General features: G+C 41.7%; 1 protein-coding gene across 1 annotated transcript in view; it reads right to left on the bottom strand.

Moving 5' to 3' along the window:
* Window positions 1-27,351, bottom strand: part of fhit (fragile histidine triad diadenosine triphosphatase) — a 114,347-nt gene that overhangs the window by 29,523 nt on the left and 57,473 nt on the right. The window contains exons 5-7 of the mRNA XM_058055087.2: window positions 7,339-7,484; window positions 4,000-4,029; window positions 2,011-2,079 (exon numbers count right to left, since the gene is read on the bottom strand). Of these exons, the coding sequence (XP_057911070.2) occupies window positions 2,011-2,079; window positions 4,000-4,029; window positions 7,339-7,484 (245 nt within the window). The remainder of the gene's footprint in view (window positions 1-2,010; window positions 2,080-3,999; window positions 4,030-7,338; window positions 7,485-27,351) is intronic.

Raw genomic sequence — 27,351 nt, 5'->3', positions numbered from 1 at the left:
AAATAAGACAAAGTGTGGCTGATGAACCTGTCTCTCTTGTCAAGTGTAGCATGTGGAGTATTAGCATGCTACAGTTTACAATGAGCAACATCACACAGAATTTATACAAAAATACAAAGTTATGTTTTATCATGAAAATGTCAACTGGAAAATGAATTGCCTCATAATATAGAACTATACATTGGTAATTTTCTCATACTGCTTTATTCAAATGCTATGCATGTATTTACCCAGATATTCACACATACACATCATAAATACTGTATACCACCGACATCAAAAACGGGAAAATAAAGACGGGGAAAGTCTGTCCCACCAATTGGACCTTGTGACAGAATTGCATGCAACTCCTTAGACGCCAAAGTGTCTCGAATAGGAATACTGGTGAGAACAGGGAAGACGTGGATGGCAGCAGAGGCAGTCCAGCAAGCTGAAACTCGTCTGAAGCACATGACCAGCCTGTGGTGCAAGGCAGGGTGGGACTTGGGTGCATAACCTCAACCCAGTACGAGTCTGCCAGTATGAGGGCGAGGCTAAAGATGGTGCGGTGGGACGTGTGAGCTGCAGTTATGAAAGAGCGAAGCATCAGAGTAGTAATGGCCGTGAGGCAGCAAGGTGCCTTGATGAAGTGGGAGCATGCGATGGACCGTCTGTCATCTAAGACATCAAGCAATGGAACCTCCAGACAATCAAATTCCTAATCCGGGTGGTCTAAGGTAAACTAGAACCGGCTTGCCCCCTGTATTCCAAGTTAGGAACATTGGAACACATCTTTAAGGGCCGCTGTCGAAGAAGACACGGTCGAGTCCTAACATCCATCGCTGGGACAATCAGCAAGGTGATCGAAGTTAATCCAGAGCTACTGCCAGGCCTTTCAGTTTGTCAAGGAAGGAGAAACTGCTGGTTTGCCCCCCATGACCCGAGACTGGGCGATGATTGGAAGGGCAGCTGATATGCAATTCTCAAACACATTACCCAGTCCAAATTGAGACTGGACGTCATCTGGGTCTCTAAGGCGACAAGACAACTGGTCTTGCTGGAGCTAACCTGCCCCCTAAGGAGGAGATAATGGCGGTGGCAAGAACATTTGCAGGAAGAGATGCCAACCAGTGGAGGGTGGCTCTTGGGGATTTGCAAGGCCGAAAGCACACCGGAAATAACAGATGCCAACAGTAGACGAGCCATTACCAACCTGAGAGAACCACCATGCAGATGGCTCGGGCTGAAGAGGGGGAGCAGTGGGTGCAGTAGAAAAACCACTTGGACACGGCCAAGGTCTGATCAGCCATTTAAGTGGGAGCATGCGTGGCCATTTATTAGGGCTCGAGCACTGACAGCGCCGTAACTTCCTTATGCATGGTCGAATCGTCTCTAATTTTTTATGGTAGTTTGGGTCACCCTCCACTCTGTGAATCTTTGTGTTTATAGACTCTATAGCGCCACCATCTGGTGGGAATGTATATCGGCCGTAACTTCCCAATGCATGGTCGGATCGTCTCAAAATTTTTTATGGCAGGTTGGGGCGTCACACAGGACATGACCACATACCCGCCTTGGCACCGGTGTCGCCCCCTCCTGATAGAAAATTATAAGTGTCGTATCGTCCTTGTGCTTTTTTCAATTGCACCGTGTTTTTTATCCTACACTCCGCGCGCCCGTCCGCTCGCGCAGGTACCCCCGACTCACGCGTACCTCCCGAGTGGCGCTGGGGTGCTCGAGCCCGCTCATCACCGCTTGCAATTTTAATTTGATAAAGCTGCATACAATAGAGTAGTTGTGCTTTAAAGTACAGTGCTCTTTCATTCAGCTATGTTGCGATAAAATTTTTCATCACCTTTTTAGTCTTTCCAAAAATTCAACAGTGCGAGCTAAACATTACCGCTAACCATACACATCATGTAATTCTACTCACTGTCATAATAGCAACCATGCTACGTGAGCCAATGTCACCATATCAACATCAAATATGGCTTTCCATTGACATGCTGAAGCAGAAAACAGAAATCTTACCTCCTGATAAACACTGTCATTGTCCTCAAAGTCACCTGCTTTCCTGGGCAGCACATGGACATGAACATGCTGCAAGCACACAAATAAGACAAATAAATGTTTTAGGGATTTACTCTGACCTGCATTAAACTGTCAGTGTCCAAGGGAAAAAGTCTCCACTTTTTAACTTTCAATGAAAATACAAATGTACATAAATATATATGTAGGTATAAATATGTATGGATTAAACAACAAAGTTGTTTACCTCCAAAGTAGAATGTATAAAGTACATACACAACAAAGTATGTACCACCTATGTACACAAAAAAATAATGTATCCCATTTGAAAAAAAACATGTTTTTTTCCATCTCCATATAGATATATAACATCAAGGAACATCAAGAAGCCTGTAGACTTCCTTTTTTCCCTCAATTCAATACAAATTCATTTATAACCTTCCTTTTTTTTTTTTTTCTATTTTAAAATGATTTTATTACTACATCATGGTGCGCTTTTTCAAAGTTAATTCATCTTAACTTTTCAAGAAGTGCCCTTGGCTGGATGCAGTCATATCTAGTAGATAGAAAGCAAGCCATACAAATAGTCAAGTCAAGTCAAGTGGAGTTCCACAAGGCTCCATACTAGGCCCAATCTTATTCAGTCTCTATGTCCATCACTTACCAGATGTGTGTTCAACTACTAAAATACAATTATACGCAGATGATACAGTGTTGTATATACTCATGCAAAAACAAAACAGGAAGCTGCTGCAATACTTTCTGGAGCCATGGTTCATGTTCATGTCCAAGAAAACCGTTTATTTTCATGACATAAAGCTGATGAACAACAAGCATTTGTTTTAGTTAATGTTGAAAGTTCAGATGTGGTGGACCAGTTTAAGTATCTGGCCGTAGTATTTGACTCACAAATTCAATTAAATTTGTCAAATTTTAATCATGGAATTTTTTGACATTTGAGTTAGCAAAAATGTATATGCATGCAATGATTTTCACTCATATAACCTATTGCTATACAACTTGGTCACATGCAACAGAGAACACATTAAAACCTATCAAGTCTCTCTTTAAGAAAACATTGAAAGTTTTAGATGGAAATATCACGATTGTAATATTCTCAATAATATGTAGACTTGGAAAACTATCAGATGTTCTTGGATGTGTGTCTTGTCTGGAAGGTTCTGAATGTTCGTGACTGTCTGGGCTCTAATTTTGTGGCGCAGTGCCGGGTGGCAAAGGTTGGCGGAGTGTGGCGCACCCCACGCAGTGGTCATTTCGTCCAGGACACTACTGTGCGCAGCCAATATGGTAGACTGTAATGCGTCGAGATGGGCATGGTGGTCCATCAGGGGGGAGGTGTCCACATTTTCAGATTGGCGCAGTGAAAATTTAGTGACAAAGATCGCCAGCCCTGACTCGGTCAATTATTGGCGCAGGTGAAGCGCACCCTCGACAGTGGTAATATGGCTGCCTTGGTCATTATATTAATGAATATATGACTAATGAATATATATATGTAATGTTCCAATGCGCTAATTCAAAGGAAGTTGTCTGTTTGGAAACAGGTCAGTCGCCCCGGTGAAATACATATAGGGATGCTAATAAGTTCTACTTCTTCAAGGGTAATATACTGCACACAGGCTTTTGTGCTGGAACCCCCCCCGCCAGTAGCGTAAAATTGAACTGATTCATTCATGTCACATGACCACTGACCAGAAAAGCGATGACTCCATGTTGGAGTCAACTACATAACAATAACAACAACAACAACAACAACAACAGCACAAAGCAGTAAAGGACACAAGTGAAGACATTTCCAGTGTTGGACACGCTGGTCACCATGGCGTCTTACGGGTTTGAATACATTTTTAAATAATTCAGCAATGCCAAGAGTTTAGCAGTGAAAATGAAATACAATGATTATTTAATAGTGTATAAGTGTTGCGCAAACCTCATGCCATATTAACAAGTCTTGAATTATTAAGTTCTCACCTTCACAGTTTGTCCGGCTTCAGGGCCGTCCTAGTGGGAACACAGAAAGCGGTAATTAGAAAAGAGGCGGAAACTGTATTTACATGAATTATTTACAGAGATTTTAATTTCAGATGAGCTGCAGCACTTTGCTACTCTCTAATTACAAAAAAACATGATTTTTGTCAGTACATTTTGTTTATTAATCAGAAATTTTGCATAAAAATATGTTGACTTGACAAATAAGATGGCAAATTAAAGACTTTCAATGAAATAATGAGAATTGTGTGAGTACAAATAAGGAGCCCTAAATTAGTGGGCGTATTGCAGGTGATCTAATATAGATACAATGCTTACACAATTTTTAACAGGCAGAAAAGCGGTGCAGAGCGCTGTATTGTAATGAGGACCGTGCGTGTGGCAGCGGCTGTCACCATGGAGAATTTGGGAGAGGCGAGTGGCCGTAAAGAAAAAAATGAGCTTTGAAGTCATGGAGTTGCAGGCCTTGGTGGGGGATTCAAATAAACACACCGCTGAACACTGGCAACATCATAATGATGCTATATGCCCATTTTCTCTTTTCATATACATTGGAAGCTTTGTTAGTGTCATTAATCCTTTTCACAAGGTCGGACTCGAACCGAAAAATACTAATTTTTTTCCATAAGAAATCATGTAAATCCAATTAATCCCTTCCAGAAAGCCAAAAACATATTTTACAAACAGAAAACAATTCTAAATGTATATAAATATATATAAATACATGAATAAATAGGATAAATGAACATTTAAGGTTACTTTTACCTTATGTGTTGCCAAAGATATGCTGTTGCAGTGAGATACCACTTTCCTGTTTTGCTATGAGTTATTCTTTGAATTCAATGTTGTTGAAAGTGTTTCTCCCCTTTTTTACCAAAATGCTGGCCCTTGCAACTTTCTTTGGCTCCATTTGACATGTTTTGCAGTTGTAATCAAAAGAAAAGCAGAGACTTGTGGCATAACTGTGCTAGTAAGCAAAGAACTACAGTGTCACCCGCTGATGACATCATAGGCAAGTGGTTCGGGTTTTTTATTATTATTATTTATTTTATTAGCAGGCTATTAGGTTGCTAACAGGAATGTTTTGTGATAAAAAGATATGTATTATATTATATAAACGTTTATATACATTTTTAATGCAAACCAAAAAACACACAAACCAAGGTTCTATTGTAAGTTTTTTTCCATAGTGTGTAAAATGTCCTGTCCATCTTCTACTAATAGCTTTATAATTGCGATGAATTATTTTATTAACAACAGGCTTCGCACAGGTGATAATCATGTGTTGTTTTTATACGTTTTTGACTTTTTATTTATAAAGGGTATTTTAAGTCTGTATTCAGGTTTCTTTCATTTGACAAATAAGAAATGCAATCTTTGCTTCCCCAGTGTGAAAAAACTGTCACGTTCACCAATCTGCTCATTATTTTCATACTAACAACATCTATGTAGACATTCATATGCAGTGGAAAAACACCTTTTTTTTTAGGAACACGTCGTAGGAGTCCAACAGTATGCTATTATTCATCCCACTACTGCAGCGAGTTCTACTTAATGTGGTGACTAAAGCAGGCGAGCTGTCATGATTAATCTTCTGTCATCACTTCTCATCACCTCCTCAGTCAAAGAAAATGATATCAAGGTAAAGATTACTCTTTGCTGCTTTGGGTTTTTTTTTTTTTTGTGTTCTCTCACCTAACCTGTGAAACAATTTTCTCTGTGAGGCCGCAGTGCAGGCGAGCTGCTATTTTCATATTAGCATATATATCACCAGTTATGCAGAATAGGCCCTTCAATCTAAGGTGAGGGTCTGTCTGGGCGTCTTGTGGGCGTCAGAGTTAGCTCTGTGTTTGGCTTCTATCACATTATTATAGTCTATGACAGATGAGCTGATACTGGTGAAAATGCTTATCGATTATAACGTTCTAGTCAGTGTACCCGAGTGAAAATAGTCAAATTGATCAGGCTTGCTCGAAAACGATGACGCCATCACCATCGATTATCGCCATATTGTTTGATTTTCTCCTGAAAATACAATGAAGGCAGTATTATTGTGGATTTTTCAGAAAGAAGAGGTCACAGTGTTCAAAACTTGCAGACAAATTTTGTTCTTTTAAACGTGGGATCACAGGACAGAAACTGGTCCTAATTCAAAATGGAACAATTGGCCTTTTATTGAAATGTGAGAAATTATACAGTACACCTTAATGCAAACCTTTTTACTCGAGGGTCACATTTGGTTCTAAAATTGTGTAAAAATTAGGGCTGTCAAATGATTAATCATTAATCATTTCAAATTGATTAATTACTATGTGTGAAATATGCCAATTTTTACTGTATTTATTCAACAGAAAGGTAAATGACAGGAAATGAATATATACATTTGTATGTATTAATAGCTTCAAATGACCTAAAAATGTCAATCAAGCGAAAAGACACGGGTCTAAAAATCTAGTTACCTATCGTCTCTATAATAGTAGCAGGCCGAGGTGGGAGCAAGTCAGTGTTTTGCAACTTTCAAGTCAGTCTCAAGTCCGTTGTCTGAAGTCTAAAGTCAAGTCCGAAATCATTGGCTTGTAATTTTGGAGTTCTTACATATTAGCAATGTACCATGCAATTAAATGTGACAAATACAATGAATGCATTTTTAATTACTTTATTAATTTTCTAGTGCTTATCCTAATAAGGGTCGCGGGGGTGCTGGAGCCTAACAGAGCTGTCTTCGGGCGAGAGACGGGGTACACCCTGGACTGGTGGCCAGCCAATCACAAGGCACATATAGACAAACAACCATTCACACTCACATTCATACCTATGGACAATTTGGAGTCGCCAATTAACCTAGCATGTTTTTGGAATGTGGGAGGAAACCGGAGTACCCGTAGAAAACCCACGGGGAGAACATGCAAACTCCACACAGAGATGGCCGCGGGTGGGATTGAACTCGGGTCTCCTAGCTGTGAGGTCTGTGCACTAACCACTCGACCGCCGCGCAGCCCCTTAATTACTTTAATGTTTTTAAAATAACATAAGACTCATTGACATTTGTTTGTTCTTAAACCTGCCTGGATGTTAATAGCTTCATTCAATGGGGTAGATTCAAAAGTAAAATATGTCGCCTCAATGACCCACTAAATTCAGTCAGGGGTGTAGTAAGCTTCATTAGGTTTAACAGGTATGTGTGGAATTACGGGGAAAGTGGGAATTTTGAATCAGCGAATAAATGTGAAAGTAGTTGAGCATGGAAAAAAAATGACTGAATAAATGATGATAAGTGAAAGTATTCTGGTGTGTTTTTTTGTTTTTGCTTTTTTTTTTTACCTGGATGGCGATAGTGAGGGAGGTGGCATTGAAGTGCTTCTCAACCAGGTTAGCAACCCTCTGGGTGGTGCTGAAGAGATCTGAAACTTCATCTGGACCGAGATCACGAAAACGCTCCACTTGTCTCAAGGGGCAAACAAGGACATCTTTTAAAAAAAAGGTCTGTTAAGGATGTTGGCAGTACAGAAAAGTCATTACAATTGTATTATTAACAAAACAATCAGACTGCACTTCCGGAATAACAAACAAAAAACAGACTGTGTACATATATTTATACTGTTATTCTGTATATTTTGTATTTTTCATTCTTTTTTAATAGGTCTGCACCTACTATACCAAAACAAATTCCTAGTGCTATGTGTTTGATCATACATGGCAATAAATCTTTTCTGATTCTGATTCACATCTTAGCTTTGTGCTACATATGACAAAGCAAATTAGTATAATACCTCATAACAGCCCATACGCAGCTGCTTTTTCATACTGCATATCCATCTAAAATTACACCCCTCATTACTATAGAACAAGATGCAGCCTCAAAGACTGCCATGTATATGCATTATTACCGTAATTTCCGGACTATAGAGCACACCTGATTATAAGCCTCACCCACTACATTTTTAGAGGAAAACCGATTTTGTACATACACAATTGACATTAAAACATGTAAACATATTTACAAAGAAAGACGGTACACAGAGAGAGTTTTCAAAGTTTTAATAATATAACTTAACAATAATAATAATATAACTTTCTTCACAAACGGTGCCTGTGACGCGGCAGTAAAACGGTAGCAACATGGTAACAACACGCTAGCAACACAATAGCAACACAGCTACCTGCTTTTATTACCTCTGATAGCTTTTTTCGTCTTTTTAAATTACTCCAGTTCTTCCCGCTGCCGTTTCCAGCGTCTCACCATCGATTCGTTTATGCCAAGTTTACGTGCAGCAGCTCTGTTTCCCTTCTTTATCGGACAGCTCGATTGCTTTTAGCTTGAAAGCTGCGTCATATGCCTTTCTTTTTGCATTTTCCACGGTACGGTATGTTCACGCTAATTTCATTTATGCACAAGGCAAGAAGTTGCAGTCTACCTCGACGCATATATTCCACCGGTCTTAATCTTACCTTTTCTACTCGAGAGCCCCTGGCGGCCGTTAGAAGAATTACATAAATTGGCCGCATCACTGAATAAGCCGCAGGGTTGAAAGTTTGGGAAAAAAGTAGCGGCTTATTATATAAGTTCCTTTTGTTGCGTGCAAATACATTTGACCCCCTTCAAAGACCGATATGATCAATCCTGTCCCCATCATTATAACGTTTGCAGAAGGAAAGATTCCCATGTGACTTTTCCAGAGACAATCTCTTCCTTGAATCTCCAGACAGCTGTTTGGGCGTTGACAATGAGAATGAAGAGCCAGGAAATGTCCTTTTCCAAGTGGGGCATTTGATCAAATCAGACTATTATCTGTTACAATAGTTATTTTAGTGTTTTTGTGATTCATTTTCAGGGTTACAGTGCATGTAATAAGAACAAGGCATTGTAGATTGGTTTTACATTGCAAATGTAATCATTTCTTTGAGGAAAAACATCTGTTACACCCCCCCACACACCCCCAATCCATTACATTTCCCAATGCCCTGGTGTCATTTTTCAACTATGACAATGACTTCACATTAGCCTGAAAATAACATATTTTCCTGACCCTTGTCATGCTCATCTCGCAGACCCAGAAATGTGTGAGCCGGTGGGCTGTTCACACAATAAATGATGAAGTAGACTTCATAACGCCCATGCAAACTAGATGGAAATGTGAACAGTATGCATATTCCCCCAAAAAAGTACTACACTAAACAGAAGAAATACAAAGATTTACACTAAAGAATGCAAAAGTGGAAAATCCTTTCCTAGACCGCAGATCATTGCGGTCCTGGATCACATTGACGTCAAAAAACTCTCTGAAACCGAGCGTTCAGAGCTATTCCAAACTTGTTTCAGGGCTCACTTTGCCATCATTTAACACGAGAATCCAACATTCTAAGAACATTTATAGGTCCGAATTGGAAAAAGCATCATAGGTGCTCCAGCCACAGAGGAGCTCAGCGGTGCCTCATTCACTTGCCGTTTATCACAATCACTTTATCAGGTTTTTTTCAGCTCGCCTCTATTTTGGTTTATATCAAAAGTTACTTGATAAACTTATTCCATAACATGCGTGGCACAATTGGGGTAGCATGACCGCATTTTTTCTTTGAAATGTGTTTTTGTTTTATTCCATGAAGTCATCATAAAACAGGCGTGCTACCTACAATACAAGAATTTTGTTAATTTTCAGTACTTTAATTTAGCAGTACACAGACAGTGGTAACGGTAACCTGCATTGATTGGCTGGCCACAACATTAGGACTTCAGAGTGCTAAGATATTACACCCCTCTAAATTCACTGAAGTATTTACCTTGTAATCATACACTTGTTTCATAATTTACATGGTGTGTTTTTTTCATCTGCTTGCTTCGGCTGCTTCAATGCGGTGCTTTTGAGAAAAATACAGTCAACAAGGCCGACACATTATTTCCCTGTTTGCCATGTTTGCATGAATTACCAACTTCACACAGCTCATTAAAAATAATAATAATGAAGTCTCAATGATCACTTACACACATACACAGTACACATATTGCTGAATAATAAATAATACACTTCTTATTAATCCATGTCAATTTCAGCCTTAAAATAATGGAATCGCCCATTTCCGATTAAACCATACCCACCTGGTTTATACGCCGTCTACTATACGATATGGATATAGATGATTTAGATGGGGGCTGCATGGCGGTCAAGTCGGCCTCTGTGTGGAATTTGCATGTTCCAAAAACATGCACTCCAAATTGTCCATAGGTATGAATGTGAGTGTGAATGGTTGTTTGTCTATATGTGCCCTGTGATTGGCTGGCCACCAGTCCAGGGTGTACCCCGCCTCTTGCCTGAAGACAGCTGGGATAGGCTCCAGCACCCCTGCGACCCTTGTGAGGACAAGCGGTAGAAAATGAATGAATGAATGATTTAGATGGGTGAACAGATACTCGCTCAGGTAGCGGTGTACTCGCTCATCTCCACCATTTCCCTGTGCAGTTTACATGCTTGCAACAAATACCCAACTTCAGGATCTAAAAAATTATAATTAGTAATAATTACAAGTTTTCTCTAATGATAAAGAAATATGATAGTCGAGCTACCTTGTGATAAATGTGCCCACATTAACTGCTTTCAAACCCAAGTAACTTTAAACTTTTGTTCACTTCACCAATATATAAAAGAGTGCACTCTGTGTAGATGTGTTACACACTCACAAAGTAACAGGCAATGATGAAGGCAGCCGGATCTCAAATGAATAAAAATGCCCTTTGTCTTGTCAGTTCAAAACCCTCCATGGTCAAAACAAAGAGATCCATCACTGCCGCTGCAACAATTGGCTCTTTCTGCCTGATTGCAGCTGCCCTAGAATGGCCTCCATCGGCCAGCATGGCCTGGAAAACCAAGCAGCACCGGCGACATGAGAGCTATACATTCCTCACACAAAGACAAAGAAAAGAGCAAAAGCATTTATCACAATCATAGGGCTGTGATCTACAGTATGTGCACAACAACTACGTAAGACAAGTGTTGCTTTCTTTCAGGGAAAGTTCAATGACTAAGCAAACCCACACAGTGGATCATGTCCTCTCATTAATAAATAACATTTTCAGAAAATACTGTCAGTGGTCTCCAAACTGTCAAAATGTATCGGAAAATAAAATGAATTGATTTTTGTTTTTATTAACGTACAAAAAAATGCATATTCTTCTAAAGAAAAAATGAACCCTTCAGGGTCATTCTTCTGAAATGGGTGCCAAAAATGGGACAGAACAAGCAATAATCTAGCAGTGTGACGCTGAAAGTGCTGCGTGTTTTTAAGTTGTATTCCTGACAACATCCACAATGTCGACGAAAACGTTTTGCACCGTCAAAGGCACCTGCGGTTGCACCCGAAAGGCAGACAAGGAAGAAGGAGTAGCAGCTGGAGGGCGACATTATGGAAGCAGAAAAATACAACAACAGAAGCAATATGTTTTTTTACAGCCTTGAAACATATTCTTCCAACAATTTTCTATGCCAATTATCCTCACTTGGGTGGTCTTTAAATATTAGCAAATATTACTTGAGGTTATAACATCAGCTAACAATGTAATGCCACTGTTGTATTTGGTATTTTCATTGATGGATTATTATGTAAAGGAGTCCCTATTGCTTGTGCTAAAATAATCTTTTTTTTCAAAGCTACTATTTGGTAACAAAATTCATTCATTCATTTTCTACCGCTTTTTCCCCACGAGGGTCGCGGGGGTGCTGGAGCCTATCCCAGCTGTCTTCGGGCCAGAGGCGGGGTACACCGCAGGGCACATATAGACAAACAACCATTCACACTCACATTCATACCTATGGACAATTTGGAGTGGCCAATTAACCTAGCATGTTTTTGGAATGTGGGAGGAAACCGGAATACCCGGAGAAAACCCACACATGCACGGGGAGAACATGCAAATTCCACACAGAGATGGCCGAGGGTGGAATTGAACCCTGGTCTCCTAGCTGTGAGGTCTGCGCGCTCTGGAAACTAACTGTTTGCAATTGATAGTTTTGAGTATTTCCTATGGAGTTTTATTGCTGTTATTAATAATTCAACCAATATCAATCTGATAAAGAGTTGCATGTCAGGGAGATTTAAACTTCCATCTTTTTTTTTAGAGGAGTACAAAACATTCTCTTTTTCCTGGACAACAATACTAAATTTAATTCACGGAAATTTTATTTCATCAATCGTAAACACAGGCTGCAAGGCAGTCGAGTGGTTAGAGCACAGGCTACACAGCTAGGAGACCAGGGTTCGATTCCACCCATCTCTGTATGGAGTTTGCATGTTCTCCCCGTGCATGCGTGGGTTTTCTCCGGGTACTCCGGTTTCCTCCCACATTCCTAAAACATGCTAGGTTAATTGGCCACTCCAAATTGTCCATAGGTATGAATGTGAGTGTGAATGGTTGTTTGTCTATATGTGCCCTGTGATTGGCTGACCACCAGTCCAGGGTGTACACCGCCTCACGCCTGAAGACAGCTGGGATAGGCTCCAGGTCGCCCCTGCGACCCTTGTGAAGATAAGCGGTAAAGAATTAATGAATGAATCGTAAACACAAAAATTAAAAAGGCACATCTTTATTCAGCCAATTAGGTAAATTTTAGGTTATTTTTAAATTCTTTTTTCAACCCAATATTTGTCCATTTAGATTACAGGATTGAATGACTTGTAGTTATCTTTGTCGATGGAGCGCATGGATGGATGGTGTGATCTTTTCATAGACCTACTTTTGGGCACCCTCCATTTTGGTTACAAAGTGAACAGGTCCATGTCAACGTGGTGTGTCGATTAATCCTGGAACATCTGCTGCAAAAACCTGAAGCCAAACAGTTGGAGGACAGCAACCCTGCCTTCCATCATTCTAGTGTTTGTGAAGGATAGGCTGCCCCAGCTGGGTGTGCTTGCTGAAACTCATTCATTCATTTTCACCCGCTTATCCTCACGAGGGTCGCAGGGGGGGCGGACTACACCCTGGACTGGTGGCCAGCCAATCACAGGCCACATATAGACAAACAACCATTCACACTCACATTCATACCTATGGACAATTTGGAGTCACCAATTAAACAATGCAAACTCCACACAAAGGGTGGGATTGATCTCAGGGTCCCCTAGCTGTGAAGTCTGTGCGCTAACCACTCGTTCGCCGTGCAGCCCCCCCTTGCTCAAACTGAAGCTGGAAAATAGAAAACATCTTCATTCGATAAAAAAAAACAGCAAGGAAATTCCAGGCAAGATCTGGCTTAACATTTCAAAAGTCTGGCCCGGGTACTTGGTGGCTGCCGGGTTGTGTCGGTTCTGCGCAGAGGTACGGCCTCACCATCATCCAACCATCTCCATGGCAACACTCTAATTAAATAAGTCTCACAATTCAAATGTCCGGAAGGACCTCAGACACTCAACAAAAAGAGAGTCAAAGAGAGTCAATCTAGCCAAGGATGCCTATGCAATGTTCAAAACATCTTCAACGAGATAACATCCTCCAACATCAAGATCCGAGAATGATGCGGCTTATTTGGCTGAAATATGCTTGACGCCGGGGTGGCACGGCGGTCGAGTGGTTAGCGTGCAGACCTCACAGCTAGGAGACCAGGGTTCAATTCCACCCTCGGCCATTTCTTTGTGGAGTTTGCATGTTCTCCCCGTGCATGCGTGGGTTTTCTCCGGGTACTCCGGTTTCCTCCCACATTCCAAAAACATGCTAGGTTAATTGGCCACTCCAAATTGTCCATAGGTATGAATGTGAGTGTGAATGGTTGTTTGTCTATATGTGCCCTGTGATTGGCTGGCCACCAGTCCAGGGTGTACCCCGCCTCTCACCCAAAGACAGCTGGGATAGGCTCCAGCACCCCCGCGACCCTCGTGAGGAAAAGCAGTAGAAAATGAATGAATGAATGCTTGGCGCCTTCATCTTCTTTGTGCTGATTTGCAACCCGGTGTATGCATGTGGATAAGAAGTTGTAACAGGATGTTTGGGTAAATCAGCAATCACTCGGTGACAGAAAGTGACGACTCTGAAAATTGAATTGAATGCATCACACATGTGCAATGTCAATGCTGCCTCTACCCATTGGAGAACTTTGGTTGGACCAAAGTCAGCTATCACGTAGCACTTAATGCTGACAGGAATGATGGAGAGAACGCCAGGAGAATAAGTGTTCCCCCGTCATGTTCCTTTCAGAGGAACAAAGACTCACACTCATTGGGAGTGTGCCTGAAGCTCAAACATGTCATCTCACTCAAACGCTTGCAGCTTAAAACACACATCATTCCTGCCATCACAAAGAAAAAAAGAGGTTGAATCAGAATTTCATTACACTGTAGCCTATTGAGATTTGACAGGCATTGTGCCTCTGAACCAGACTCAAGTCTTCGAAATCAGAGAGTTATTGTTTGAGAAGATTGGGCCTCTCTTTACAACCTGGCTGGCAGCAATTATCTAAAAAGAGCCACAATGTGAGAATATCAAGGGCAGAACAGTTGCAAAACAACCTGACTCCTCCTTGTGTTGAGGCACCTTCATTTGAGAGAAGCTTGAATTCAAATCCCATCACAACTTCACTAAGATAACAGCAGCAAGCTTCCTTTTTCTCAAACCCCCACAGAAACTACAGACTGTCCTCAAGTCTGGACGCAGACGCAAATTCACAGGGCACATATAGACAAACAACCATTCACACTCACATTCATACCTATGGACAATTTGGAGTCACCAATTAACCTAGCATGTTTTTGGAATGTGGGAGGAAACCGGAGTACCCGGAGAAAACCCACGCATGCACCGGGAGAACATGCAAACTCCACACAGAGATGGCCGAGGGTGGAATTGAACCCTGGTCTCCTAGCTGTGAGGTCTGCGCGCTAACCACTCGACCGCCGTGCCGCCCCAGACGCAAATTATTATTGAAAATTAGAATATCTATACTTTTTAAAACTGTATTTTATTGAACATAACCAACAAAGTGGGCGGCACGGTGGTTGAGTGGTTAACACACAGACCTCACAGCTAGGAGACCAGGGTTCAATTCCACCCTCGGCCATCTCTGTGTGGAGTTTGCATGTTCTCCCAGTGGATTTTCTCCGGGTACTCCGGTTTCCTCCCTATTGGAATCCACTGGAATGTAATGGCGCGAGCCAAGTTGCGCCAATGATGCTATGAGTCCGCTGGGGCGGCGTCAGCTAGTGCCACTTTGTACCAATGCAATTTGTTGTGGCGGCAAGTGTCGCCAATTAGATGCCTAGTGGCGTGCAGTGGCTCAAACTGCCTCCCAACTGGCTCGTGGTGGCCTGCAACGGCGGCAAAAATGTCGTTTCCTATTGGAAATCCGCCTATTGGAATCCACTGGAATGTAATGGCACGAGCCAAGGTGCGCCAATGATGCTAGGAGTCCACTGGGCGCGTAGTGGCTGGCTGTGGCGCCGAATAACTGCAACATGGCAAGATGCCGAGCGAACATTAATTCCGCGAACTTTCTCGCCTGTCCAAGGAGCACTCATTGTCGGACACACTTTTGTCATAAACACCGCTGGTGCCATGGAGCTCAGAAGCCGGACGTGAAGGCATTGCGTGGACGCACAGCGTGTCCGACATTAATGCACCTTTTCCGGCGAGAGCACGCTGCTTCTGGCTTCAGCAAGACTTTGGCGGATAATTCACTTTCATGTTCGCGAAAACAGTCCTGTGTGAAATGGTGTTGACAGATGAAAATAATTTTCTCTTGCTCCAATAACTTCTGCCTGAGCTTGACTCGTAAAGCTTTGGGGAGGGCAGGGGAAGCAGAGCTTGGGGGAGGGCAGAGAGTGTATTGTGCCACGCCCATTAGAAGCCTGTGACATCTGTGACATCACAAAAGAATAGCCCAGAGCGTTTTGAGCCATCCCAAACTTTTTTCAGGGCTCCCTTTTAAATGTGCAAACCTCATTATCTAAACTAATACAACATTCTAACTACATTAATAAAATACAAAAAGCGGAAAAAGCATAATAAGGAGTTATTTTGAATTAATCATGAAATTATAGCAATAATAACAAGTGTAGAAAAAGTGATTCCCCCCTAAAGCTAATAACTGGTTGGGTCACCCTTAGCAGCAACAACTGCAATCAAGCGTTTGTGATAACTAAGTCTCCTACAGCGCTGTGGAGGAATTTTGGCCCACTCATCTCTGTAGAATTGTTTTTACTCCAGCCACATTGGAAGGTTTGGCATCATGAAGCACCTTTTTAAGGTCCTGCCACAGCATCTCAATAGGATTGGGGTCAGGATTTGATTAGGAGTCTTCATTTTGTTCTTCTTGATGGTGTTTTCTGGATCATTGTCCTACTGCAGAACAGAAGTTGGGTTCAGCTTGAGGTTATAAACAAATGGATGGACATTCTCCTTCAGGATTTTTTGGTAGACAGCAGAATTCATGTTTCCATTTATCACCGCAAGTCTTCCAGGTCCTGAAATAGCCCCAGACCATCATTGGTCACTGTAATTTAATTTATCTCTTTCATGATCAACTATTTAGGAGCAATGGTTGAACGAACAAGACAGTAAACCCTGACCTTTAAAAAAAAAAAAAAAAAACTTTGATTTTGGATTGCACTATGTCTTTAATAGTGAATGTTGTCCACAGTGTATCCACATTTTGCTCAAAACCTACAGGTGTACTGAAGTGTTTGCTAATCACATGTGGCGTCAGATAAATAGAAAAGAACAGATAGGTAAATACACACATTATATTTTAATACACACTGTGCATTTACTTATGTACATAAAATAAAATAAAAACAACTACACAACATTAAACATAATATTAACAACAATTTAAAGAGCAGTGAAATCACAGACATATTTGGAATGCCCTACTGCTACACCAATTGTGGCAAATTAGTAAAAGTTAGATAAGATTGCCTGGATCCACACGCAGAGATGATTCTATTCCTGGTTTGAACTCAAAGTAACAATTTACTTCTACTTTCATTCAACGTTTTAGCATATTTCCACAGCATTTCAGTCAAGCTTCAGCTTCCGAACAACTCCTGTGTTCTGTCAAAATTTTGATTTTTGTACCTTTTCAAAGTGTTTCAGTTTCGCTTCAGCTTTTCACATTCACACGCAATTCAGACACATCTAGTTATTAATTTGGTGCAATGTATGTATATTATCTGTGTGTATTATCGGGCCGTTACATTAGGGACATCATACAAAACTGATGAGGATGATCAATCAGGCTTAACTGACAAAGTGTGGTAAGTGGAGGAGGAAAATCTCCCAGACAATTTGATCTATGATACGGGGAGCGCCTTTACCTGAACCTGAAGGGCATGACAATGTGCTGTTCTGCTTTTTATTATAAATACACAACAATGTGTATTAGAAGGCAAATTATTCTGGGACTTGGCTGGGTACATTATTTATGATTGAAATATAGCCTTGTGTGAAACACAGAGGAAGATAAATAATCACACGAGAAGCAGATGCAGTGCTTGAAATTATGCATGCCCTACTCCATATTTGCCCCATAAAACTGACATGAGCATCTGTAATTTTTGACAAATATACATCGACTGCAAAAAATAAAAGTCTGCATGAATCCGCAGGCCAAGCAGACGAGATAGCTGCTGGTTGTACAATGTGCTGTTAGAAGGCGTTATCTACAGTCAAAGCACATTATGCAACGCCACTAAGAAGGGCAGCTGACCGGAGATTGAACGCTGGAACCAAATCGGATCGCTGAACCGACCATTGCAATGGTTCAGTTTGTTTCTTTTCAAGTAAGTAAAAGTAGCTGTTCATAATGATGAAATGTACTACTTTCATACTCAAAAAATGCATTATCCATAAAGGATACTCATTTATAACTAGGCTCATCCCTAGTCAAAACAATTGAACTCAACAGATCTAACATACTACATTTGGATCTAAAATAAAATGATGCAGATAGGAAATGGAACCTCAGTATCAATCAATCACTTGTATCAATGTTGAACAAACTTCTGGATCTGATTTAACACAGGAGCCAAGATGGGGACAGGAAAGAGAGAAGAAATCAATATTTGAGGTAAATGCCTCCAAGAAGCGTGCTGAGCTTTGAGATGAGGACATCACACCCCTCGACTCATATGCCTTCATCCTACTTTAGCTTCTCAGTCTGCCTTGTTTTTGACAGGATGAGGGACTACTACTGTTCTGGATCAAGAGCCCAAGACCAAAAAAATCCACTTGAGGTATGAAGAAATGTCATCAAAATCTACAAAGATAGTTTTTCACATTGACCATCAAGAAACATCAGTATGGACTTTTCTTCCTTTATAAGTTGCTACTCAAGCAAAAGTATATTTCATGAGTCAAATTTGCATGGGAGCGGCATGGCGGTCGAGTGGTTACCTCACAGCTAGGAGACCAGGGTTCAATTCCACCCTCGGCCATCTCTGTGTGGAGTTTGCATGTTCTCCCCGTGCATGCGTGGGTTTTCTCCGGGTACTCTGGTTTCCTCCCACATTCCAAAAACATGCTAGGTTAATTGGCGACTCCAAATTGTCCATAGGTATGAATGTGAGTGTGAATGGTTGTTTGTCTATATGTGCCCTGTGATTGGCTGGCCACCAGTCCAGGGTGTACCCTGCCTCTCGACCGAAGACAGCTGGGATAGGCTCCAGCACCCCCCGCAACCCTTGTGAGAAAAAAGCGGTAGAAAATGAATGAATGAATGAAATTTGCATGTGGCCTAACCACTCGACCACCGTGCGGCTCCATATTATATATCATATTTCTTTAACACTGAAGCTGTCACCAAAAAGGATATTTTTAAACTTCCAGAAGTCTTGAATAAATTCTGCAATTTTCTGAAAGAAGTGGTTACTGTAAGTGCTTTCCAGTGATATCACTTCCATCTATCTGTTTTCTATGCCGCTTATCTTCACTTGCATCGCGGGTATGCTGGAGCCTATCCCGGCTGTCTTTGGGCAAGAGGTGGGGTACACCCTGGACTGGTGGCCAGCCAATCACAGGGCACATATAGACAAACAACCATTCACACTCACATTCATACCTATGGACAATTTGGAGTCGGCAATTAACCTGGCATGTTTTTGGAATGTGGGAGTATACCGGAGTAAAAAAAAAAACACGCACAGAACATACAAACTCCTCACGGAAAATCGAACCAAGATTCCCCCGATCTCCTGACTGTGCGGACCACATGCCAACTACTTGTCCACCGTGCAGCATATCACATGTCATTACAGAAAATCCAAGAAACAGCTCAAGGCAGACTCTGTTAATACAAAGCAGAGTGGGGGTTTTGTTTACAAAGGAGATACGAAGATGGGAGAAGTTTCACACTTTCTATGACAAGGTTCCCGTCATTCATTCCTTCATTCATTTTCTACCGCTTTTCCTCACAAGAGTCGCGGGGGTGCTGGAGCCTATCCCAGCTGTCTTCGGGCGAGAGGCGGGGTACACCCTGGACTGGTGGCCAGCCAATCACAGGGCACATATAGACAAACAACCATTCACACTCACATTCATACCTATGGACAATATGGAGTCGCCAATTAACCTAGCATGTTTTTGGAATGTGGGAGGAAACCGGAGTACCCGGAGAAAACCCACGCATGCACGGGGAGAACATGCAAACTCCACACAGAGATGGCCGAGGGTGGAATTGAACCCTGGTCTGGTTCCCGTCATATTTTAGTGTCTCTCAGAATTGTTTGTGTTTGTTGCATTTCAGCCATTTGTATTACTGCAATAAGGGAGTTTGATACACAGCCGATTCAAGGACAAATTTTAAATCATCTGATATGAATATTAAAGACTCCTTCAAAACCAAAAAAAAGTTTACCCACACACATTCTGGGTGTCATGTTCAATAAAAACCTGTAAATCCCTCGATTCTGACTTGGTTTGTCATTATTCCCCAACAAACGACTCATTCGATGGCCAAATAAATATTTACACACATAAATAACAGTCAGTGTTGGTAAGATGTGTTTTACCCAACATTGTTCAACACGCTCCAAAAGGGCATGTGAGTCACTCTTTGTTCCTGAAAAACAACAGCAGCATCGAGGAGGCATTCTTATTGTTCCGTGTTTCTGATATGCTGCATTTCAAACAACAACAAAAAAAAAAGAAGTCACCTTGGGTTGCTGAGTTTCCTGTTTGATCACTCACCTAAAAGCAATCATTTGTGGAGATGGCAGTTGTGAAGGGTGACAAACTGGCTCCTGATGTTTTGTTTTAGCTGCCATCTGGTGTTTGGCCTTCATTGAGTGATTGGAGAGAAAAGGGAAAGTGTAGGAAAGGGGCTGAAATACCAATTCTTACATTTTCTTCACTCTAAAATGACTCATTTTGTTCAGCACTGAAAGACTTCTGAGGACATCCAATCACATGACAATTTGAGACATGAACTTCTGACTGTAACCTTTATTCTCAACAAAGATGGATGACATAGACGTCCATCAGCTGTATTTTTTAATTCGGTACTTTACTTGTCTTCATTTTAATTCAGTATAAACAGACATACATTTGGGAGTACATGAGACAAGTTAATTTACTGACTCTTATGACATTTTTCCATGAACACATTTTTCAGATTTCCAAATCTGAATCAAAGTCCTTTGGTAGTTATTAAAATGTCTCTATCATCATTTTTCCCTTGTATTCAACTGCAGATACAATAGGCTTTAAAAGGCACAGACCACTGTAATCTGTATTAATTATTTTCTTTTATGTTCTCAGTCTTGATGAATCAGACCAGGGCTTGGCAAACTGAGGCTTTTTTAATCGGAGCTATTCAGATTGTCACACAAAAAACAATGACTCTGGATGGCGATGCGATTTACAAAGCTACTTTTAAACCACCATACGTCTTGAAGCATCGATATTCATCTATTTCTGTTTCACAATACAGGGGCTAGGTATTTTTAAAGGGGTCCGTAACTATTAGCATTAACTCATAAATTGGAATATTCTTATTATCGTATCATATCAGTGCTCTGTAGCCACGGCAAGAAAGACCTTCTTATGCTGGCATTACCATTACCAGAAGCACCGACTCAAATTTCTAACTTAAATTTTTAATATCCATTAAATTGTATGAACTTATTCGCAACAGTCAATCTGCATGTTTTTTTTTTTTTTTTAGCTTAAATGTGATTGTCTCCTTTTTAGGGTTTTATCTCAAGAACTGAAGAACTCAAGACCACAACACACAAACGACTTCTTGATGTGATGAGGCCACTCAAATGGATTCAAACCAACAACCAGAAGCTAACAACAGTGACCAGAAGAGAACCATCAGCAGGCTCTTGCCGACAGTGCAGCACCATCTGAGATGATGATCTACCTCTCAAAGCCACCCATCTCCACTGGAATACTGGAAAACAAACAAGGAACGCTTTTCAGACCTTACTAGAGTAGCAAGAGCATACTTGTCTGCACCTTGCGCGAGTGTGGAGAGTGAGCGCTTATTCAGCACTGCTTCCACAATCGTGGATGAACACAAAAAGACTCCTGGCTGAAAAAGCAGAGATGCTCCTCTTTATTAAAAAATAAACTTCACAATGCTGTCTAAAACGTCACCGGCATTTAGCCTAAGCAAACGCTGTTTCATGTTTATTTAATTTTTCAAAGGAAATGCACTTTTTATTTAACTTGTGCTGTTAATTTCATTCGCTGCCGTTTCAGGGTCTGTTCGACCATATTAGTATTCATCTAAAACAAAATGGTCACATCCAACAAACCTTTATTTGGTAAATCATAAACTATTTCCGTAGACCAGGCACAGGCGCGGCGCAGTGGGACTTGGTGAGCAGCGCAGTCTAGCGCAGCGCGCCACACCCACGCCTCCATCCCTCCCACCACCGCAAGTGGCAAAGAGGGAGGAGTGAAGGTATGAGAGGGGTTAATACAGCTGAGTGGAATCGTAACCAATCAAATCATCGCCTTTAAATGTGCAGGGCCCACTGGACTGCACATCAATGGCCACAATGCACATCACCATGTAGACCACCTCTGTTCCTGAAAATCACATTTAACACAACCGCAGGCTAATCCCTATCTCCCCCCTGCCGGAGGGAAGAGTTGGCCCCCAGAGCGGGCCCCAGTTGCCATCACACTTTCAGCTGCTGCCAGGTTGAGTTCCCATTTTCGACGGTTACTTTAAATAGTGCCTTGAATAGTTGTATTGGAATGTCCACTCTGAAAAACTTGCCTGTGAGGTATTTGCGACAAGTGTGTACTCTGCGCCTGTCTGCCAATTTACCGCTGCACAGAGTGCGCTTCAACTGCGCCAAGAATAGACCAGATTAGGTCTGGTGATCTTTCATCTTTCAGGGCATCTTTGGTGCGCTGTTTTGTCACAAAATCTAAAGTGTGGACATCTCCCCTCCCCATCTCAGCGCAGCCCAGTCTACCAAATTACCAAATTGGCTGCGCACAGTGGTGCGCTGGATCAGATTACCATTGCATGGTGTGTGCCACACTCTTCCACCCTGCGCCACCTTGCGCTGCGCCACGAAATTAGATCCCTTAGTGAGTTGTTGTTTTTAGGTCGACACCAAACTTATGTTTCGTGCGTGAGGCAAATTTAGGGTGTAAACCTGGATTGCGGGCTGCTTGGTGACCGAGTGGTTAGCACGCAGGCCTCACAGCTAGGAGACCCGAGTTCAATTCCGCACTGGGCTATCTTTGTGTGGAGTTTGCATGTTCTCGCAGTGGGTTTTCTCCAGGTACTCCGGAGAATTTTTTAATTGGCGACTCCAAATTGTCCATGTGAGTGTGAATGGTTGTTTGTCTATATGTGCCCTGTGATTGGCTGGCCACCAGTCCAGGGGCATACCCAGGGCATACCCCGCCTCTCGCCCGAAGATAGGCTTTGTGACCCTCATGAGGATAAGCGGTATAAAATGAATGAATGAAGGAACCTGGATTGCACATCCATGCATTTAGCATGTTAGCACGTTAGCTTCCTTTGTTCCGAGTGAAACTTCAGTTGATGAGAGACGTGCTCTGGATCTATTCAATAATCTATTCAATTGCAACAATCACTTTAGTTGCAAATATTGATGGGAAATTGGAGAAAAATGTTTACATTTACGTGAGCCATGTGTCAAAAATAAGCATTTTATGGGCACCAGTGATCTTGGAGAGTAATGTCATGTAATCATATGCAGGCTGAATGCAAATGATTTTTACATAGCATTGGGTCACAGTCAATGCACATAGCTAATGAAGACATGGACTATAAATTGGCATGTTTTCAATCAGCTGGGAGTCATTTAATGTAGCTTGTTCTTTTCCGTCCCCTTTCTTAATGGCTTTGTCTGCAATCACTTCATGTCTCAACTATAAATGGGATCATTATTCTTGGTCCGGGGTGCTGACACTTTGATCCTAAATTGCCAACAACGGTTTTCTGAAAATCTCTCCACAAGAGCGGTTGTAATATCAGCAGAGGCAAGACTGTTAGCAATGGTATAATTAAAGTCTGCTAGGTAAGTCGGCTGCAGGTGTCCTAAGAGGGAGTAGCAAGGGAAATAAATACATGAATGGGCACACAGCAATCATTGTGATTTGGCTTGCAGCCAACTGCAGTGCTCATCTCAATAATCACTTCTATTTAAATATATTTAAATACCTTAATCCTGGCCTATAGCTGATTTGCATGACTGCGCCAGAGGAAACGTATCTTTAAAGGACTAAAAGGGAGAGGATGGGGACTCCAGGTGACTGATGGACAGCTTAGTGTCATTTGGTAAAGGCAGTTATTCAGGGGAGTTAGAACAGATCTACATAAATATTGATTTGCTCGGTAATTGTGGCCTGGGGCCTGTTAGGTATCAGTTAAGAAGTGTGACATTTAAGAGTTGACACAAGGGCTCGGAGGGCTTGCATTTAATCCAATAGCAAACGTGTCACACGTATAAAGTTGTGTTTATCCAGCTGACATACTAGACCCCCCCCCCACACACACACAATCACACACAGTAGGGAGACATGGTATGGTACTGAGGATCAAGGAAACGCCACCTTTGGGGCCGTCCACACTGGGAGGAGCTGCAGGCCGTGCCATTGGGGGACCAGCACCCGGGCCCCCCCGACTCCGACAGACGGGCGGACCCCCACATTAAAGGGAGGAACCCCCAGCCGGCCGGGTCGAAGGGACCCAAGGATGGCACCCCCTCAGCAGACCCGACACAGTCCCCAGTGTGGAGGACCCCCCTGAGGAAACACTGGAGTTAAAAGCTGAAGACTAAAAGCGTAAAATAGGACTAAAAAGATAAAAACAAAACACTGGAGTTAAAAGCTGAAGACTAAGAGCATAAAATAGGACTAAAAAGATAAAAACATAACACTGGAGTTAAAAGATGAAGACTAAGAGCAGAAAAATAGGACTAAAAAGATATAAACAAAACACTGGAGTCAAAAGCTGAAGACTAAGAGCATAAAATAGGACTAAAAAGATAAAAACATAAGAAAAGTTTAAAAATATGAGTTAAAAGCCTGATTAAAAAGGTGTGTCTTGAATCTTTTTTTTTAAATATCAACAGTCTCTGCAGTCCTGAGGCCTGCCGGACTGTTCCACAGGTGGGGGCCATAGTGGCTAAATGCTGCCTCACCGTGGGTTTTAGTTCTGGGTTTTGGTATTGTTAAAAGGCCAGTGCTGGGGAACCGCAGGGTCCGCGGGGGTTGATATGGTAAAAGCAGATCAGATAAATACAAAGAGGCAAAGTCGTTAAGACATTTAAAAAAGACATTTGAGCTTCATCATTCAGTATGAGGACTCAAATCAATAATTAATAATCATATTTTCATTTCACTCTTGTGACTGGGTTACATAAACACTAATTAACCAGGGTATATTCATCATTTAAATCAGTTTCGGAAAGTTTTTATAGTTTTATACCCTGCCTCTCGAAGTCACCTGGGATAGGCTCCAGCATACCCTATTGAGGATAAGCGGTATACAAAGTGGATGGATGAAACACAACGTGGTCGTAATTGATTATATTAATATATCATTATATTAATGGTTATATTATTATTGATTATATTATTATATTGAACGTCACGTCAACTGGCACTGCGAATGTGAACGATCTGCTCTGATCTCCTGTATGACCGAAGTCCTCACCTTCTCAGCCACCTCTCCCCAGCCACCCTACTGAGGAAACTAATATTGACCACAGATATCCGCAATCTTGTTCTTGGCCAAAACACATATTTTCCAAACATTCATATTCCTGTGGACATGGTTGTAATCAGACAGAAACCATGAAGGGGCGTGGTTTAACCACAAATGGGTGGGGCTTAAATCTGTACATAATTTAAGTTCGAAATTGACATGGATTGATCATTAGTTGCTTTTTGCATTATTTATTATTCAGCTATATGTGTACTGAGTATGTCTGTAAGTGATACTTGAGACATTCATTCATTTTCTACCGCTTATCCTCACGAGGGTCGCGGGGGGTGCTGGAGCCTATCCCAGCTGTCTTCGGGCAGCTGTTTTAGATGTTTTTCAAAAGTGCCTTCAACCAGAATCCAGACCCTCATTGGAAGCTATAGAAATAATTTATTTCTGAAAAGGAGGATCTACTAAATAATGATATAAGTTTTTTTGGTTGGGGTGCCCAAATTTATGGACCTGCCTACTTTTGTTGAAATAATGATTTCACACTTTCTGCCGATCCTATAAAGTTAATTTCACTTCTCATCTATCACTGTGTTTGTCTGCTGTATTGATGATGATATATTTAACTGAAGTGGCTCCCAACAATCAGTGATTTATAAAGGAAAATCTTGAAAATCATCAGGGGTGCCCAAACTTTTTCATTTTCTCTAGTCTTTACTTTCATACCAACATCATCCATGCAGATCGTACATGCACACTACAATATAATTTCTTTCCAGGTTTAGGGATTAAGAGATTCAAGTTAGAAAAAAATGTTAATTATTGTGTTACCATGTCTCAATTAAGAAGTATCCACAAAACTGAGGGCTCTTTGTTCCGTCAGGGCACACAGGCCGACAAAACACATTGAGGTTCAGCATTCGGTTATGTGTGATGGATATTTGGAGTGAAAAGCATCTGGCTGTTTAACGTGATTCCTTGTGACGTGGAAACAAAGGCAGGCTGGGTGTACCAGACCAAAGTCTCATAGACAAAAAAATCCCATTTCTGTTCAAACTATTCTTCCCTTCTTCATCACTACGCTAATGGACAGCAAGAACCCCGCATCATATACATGTCAGCGTGTTTAATAATAATATCAATTCACAACGGGTGGCACGGCGGACGAGTGGTTAGCGCGCAGACCTCACAGCTAGGAGGACCAGGGTTCGATTCCACCACCCTAAGCCATCTCTGTGTGGAGTTTGCATGTTCTCCCCGTGCATGTGTGGGTTTTCTCCGGGTACTCCGGTTTCCTCCCACATTCCAAAAACATGCTAGGTTAATTGGCGACTCCAAATTGTCCATAGGTATGAATGAGAGTGTGAATGGTTGTTTGTCTATATGTGCCCTGTGATTGGCTGGCCACCAGTCCAGGGTGTACCCCGCCTCTCGTTCGTAGACAGCTGGGATAGGCTCCAGCACCCCCGCGACTCTCGTGAGGAAAAAGCGGTAGAAAATGAATGAATGAATGAATGAATTCACAACAGTTAGCACGCAGGCCTCACAGCTAGGAGACCAGCGTTCAATTCCACCCTTGGCCATCATGTAGAGGAAGGAGGGGAGTCAGAGGATGTGCTTCATGGAAGGCTGGAGCGTACTTGTGTGGGCACCACAGAAGGCTTGTGCAGCCCACTCACTTTCATTACAAGATGGATGTACTGGCTTCCTACGGCTGTACAGCAGGAGAAGCCGCTCGCAGTGGCTGAGCAAGGGGCATTAATGTCAGATACGCTTAGATAGTTCTTGGTTATTCTGCATTATTTGTTGGTCGTGTCTTGTCTGTTATCTATTACACTTTTATCCATCTATAACATTGCTGTGTGATGTCAGCTGCTAAGCTCATTGTATAATCTGATCTTGCTTTGCTTGCTTAAGTGTTGTTTCTCTAACATTGAATTTTTAAAGAGCACAGTACCTGTCTTTTGCTTCACACTTTTGCAAATGCTCTATATATCGGTTCTCATTATAAGGAGGATCCTGAGACTGATATCACCTGATTTTTGTGGCTGATATCGGGCCATCCCTAGGTGTAGATTCCTACATTGATCTGTGTTCTGCAAGTTGCCATTCTGGACAAAACATGCCAATCTAACATCATGTAAAAGGCAATCAATCAATTGCATCGATACTAGGAAATAAAGTTATGGATTTAAGGATGTTTGCTTGT

The sequence above is a fragment of the Doryrhamphus excisus genome, linkage group LG18, assembly GCF_037039965.1.
Source record: "Doryrhamphus excisus strain RoL-2023G ecotype Guam linkage group LG18, RoL_Dexc_Guam_v1.1, whole genome shotgun sequence".
Lineage (NCBI taxonomy): Eukaryota > Metazoa > Chordata > Actinopteri > Syngnathiformes > Syngnathidae > Doryrhamphus > Doryrhamphus excisus.
Note: the sequence above shows the minus strand (reverse complement) of the source record. Positions and strands in the feature narration are given on the sequence as shown.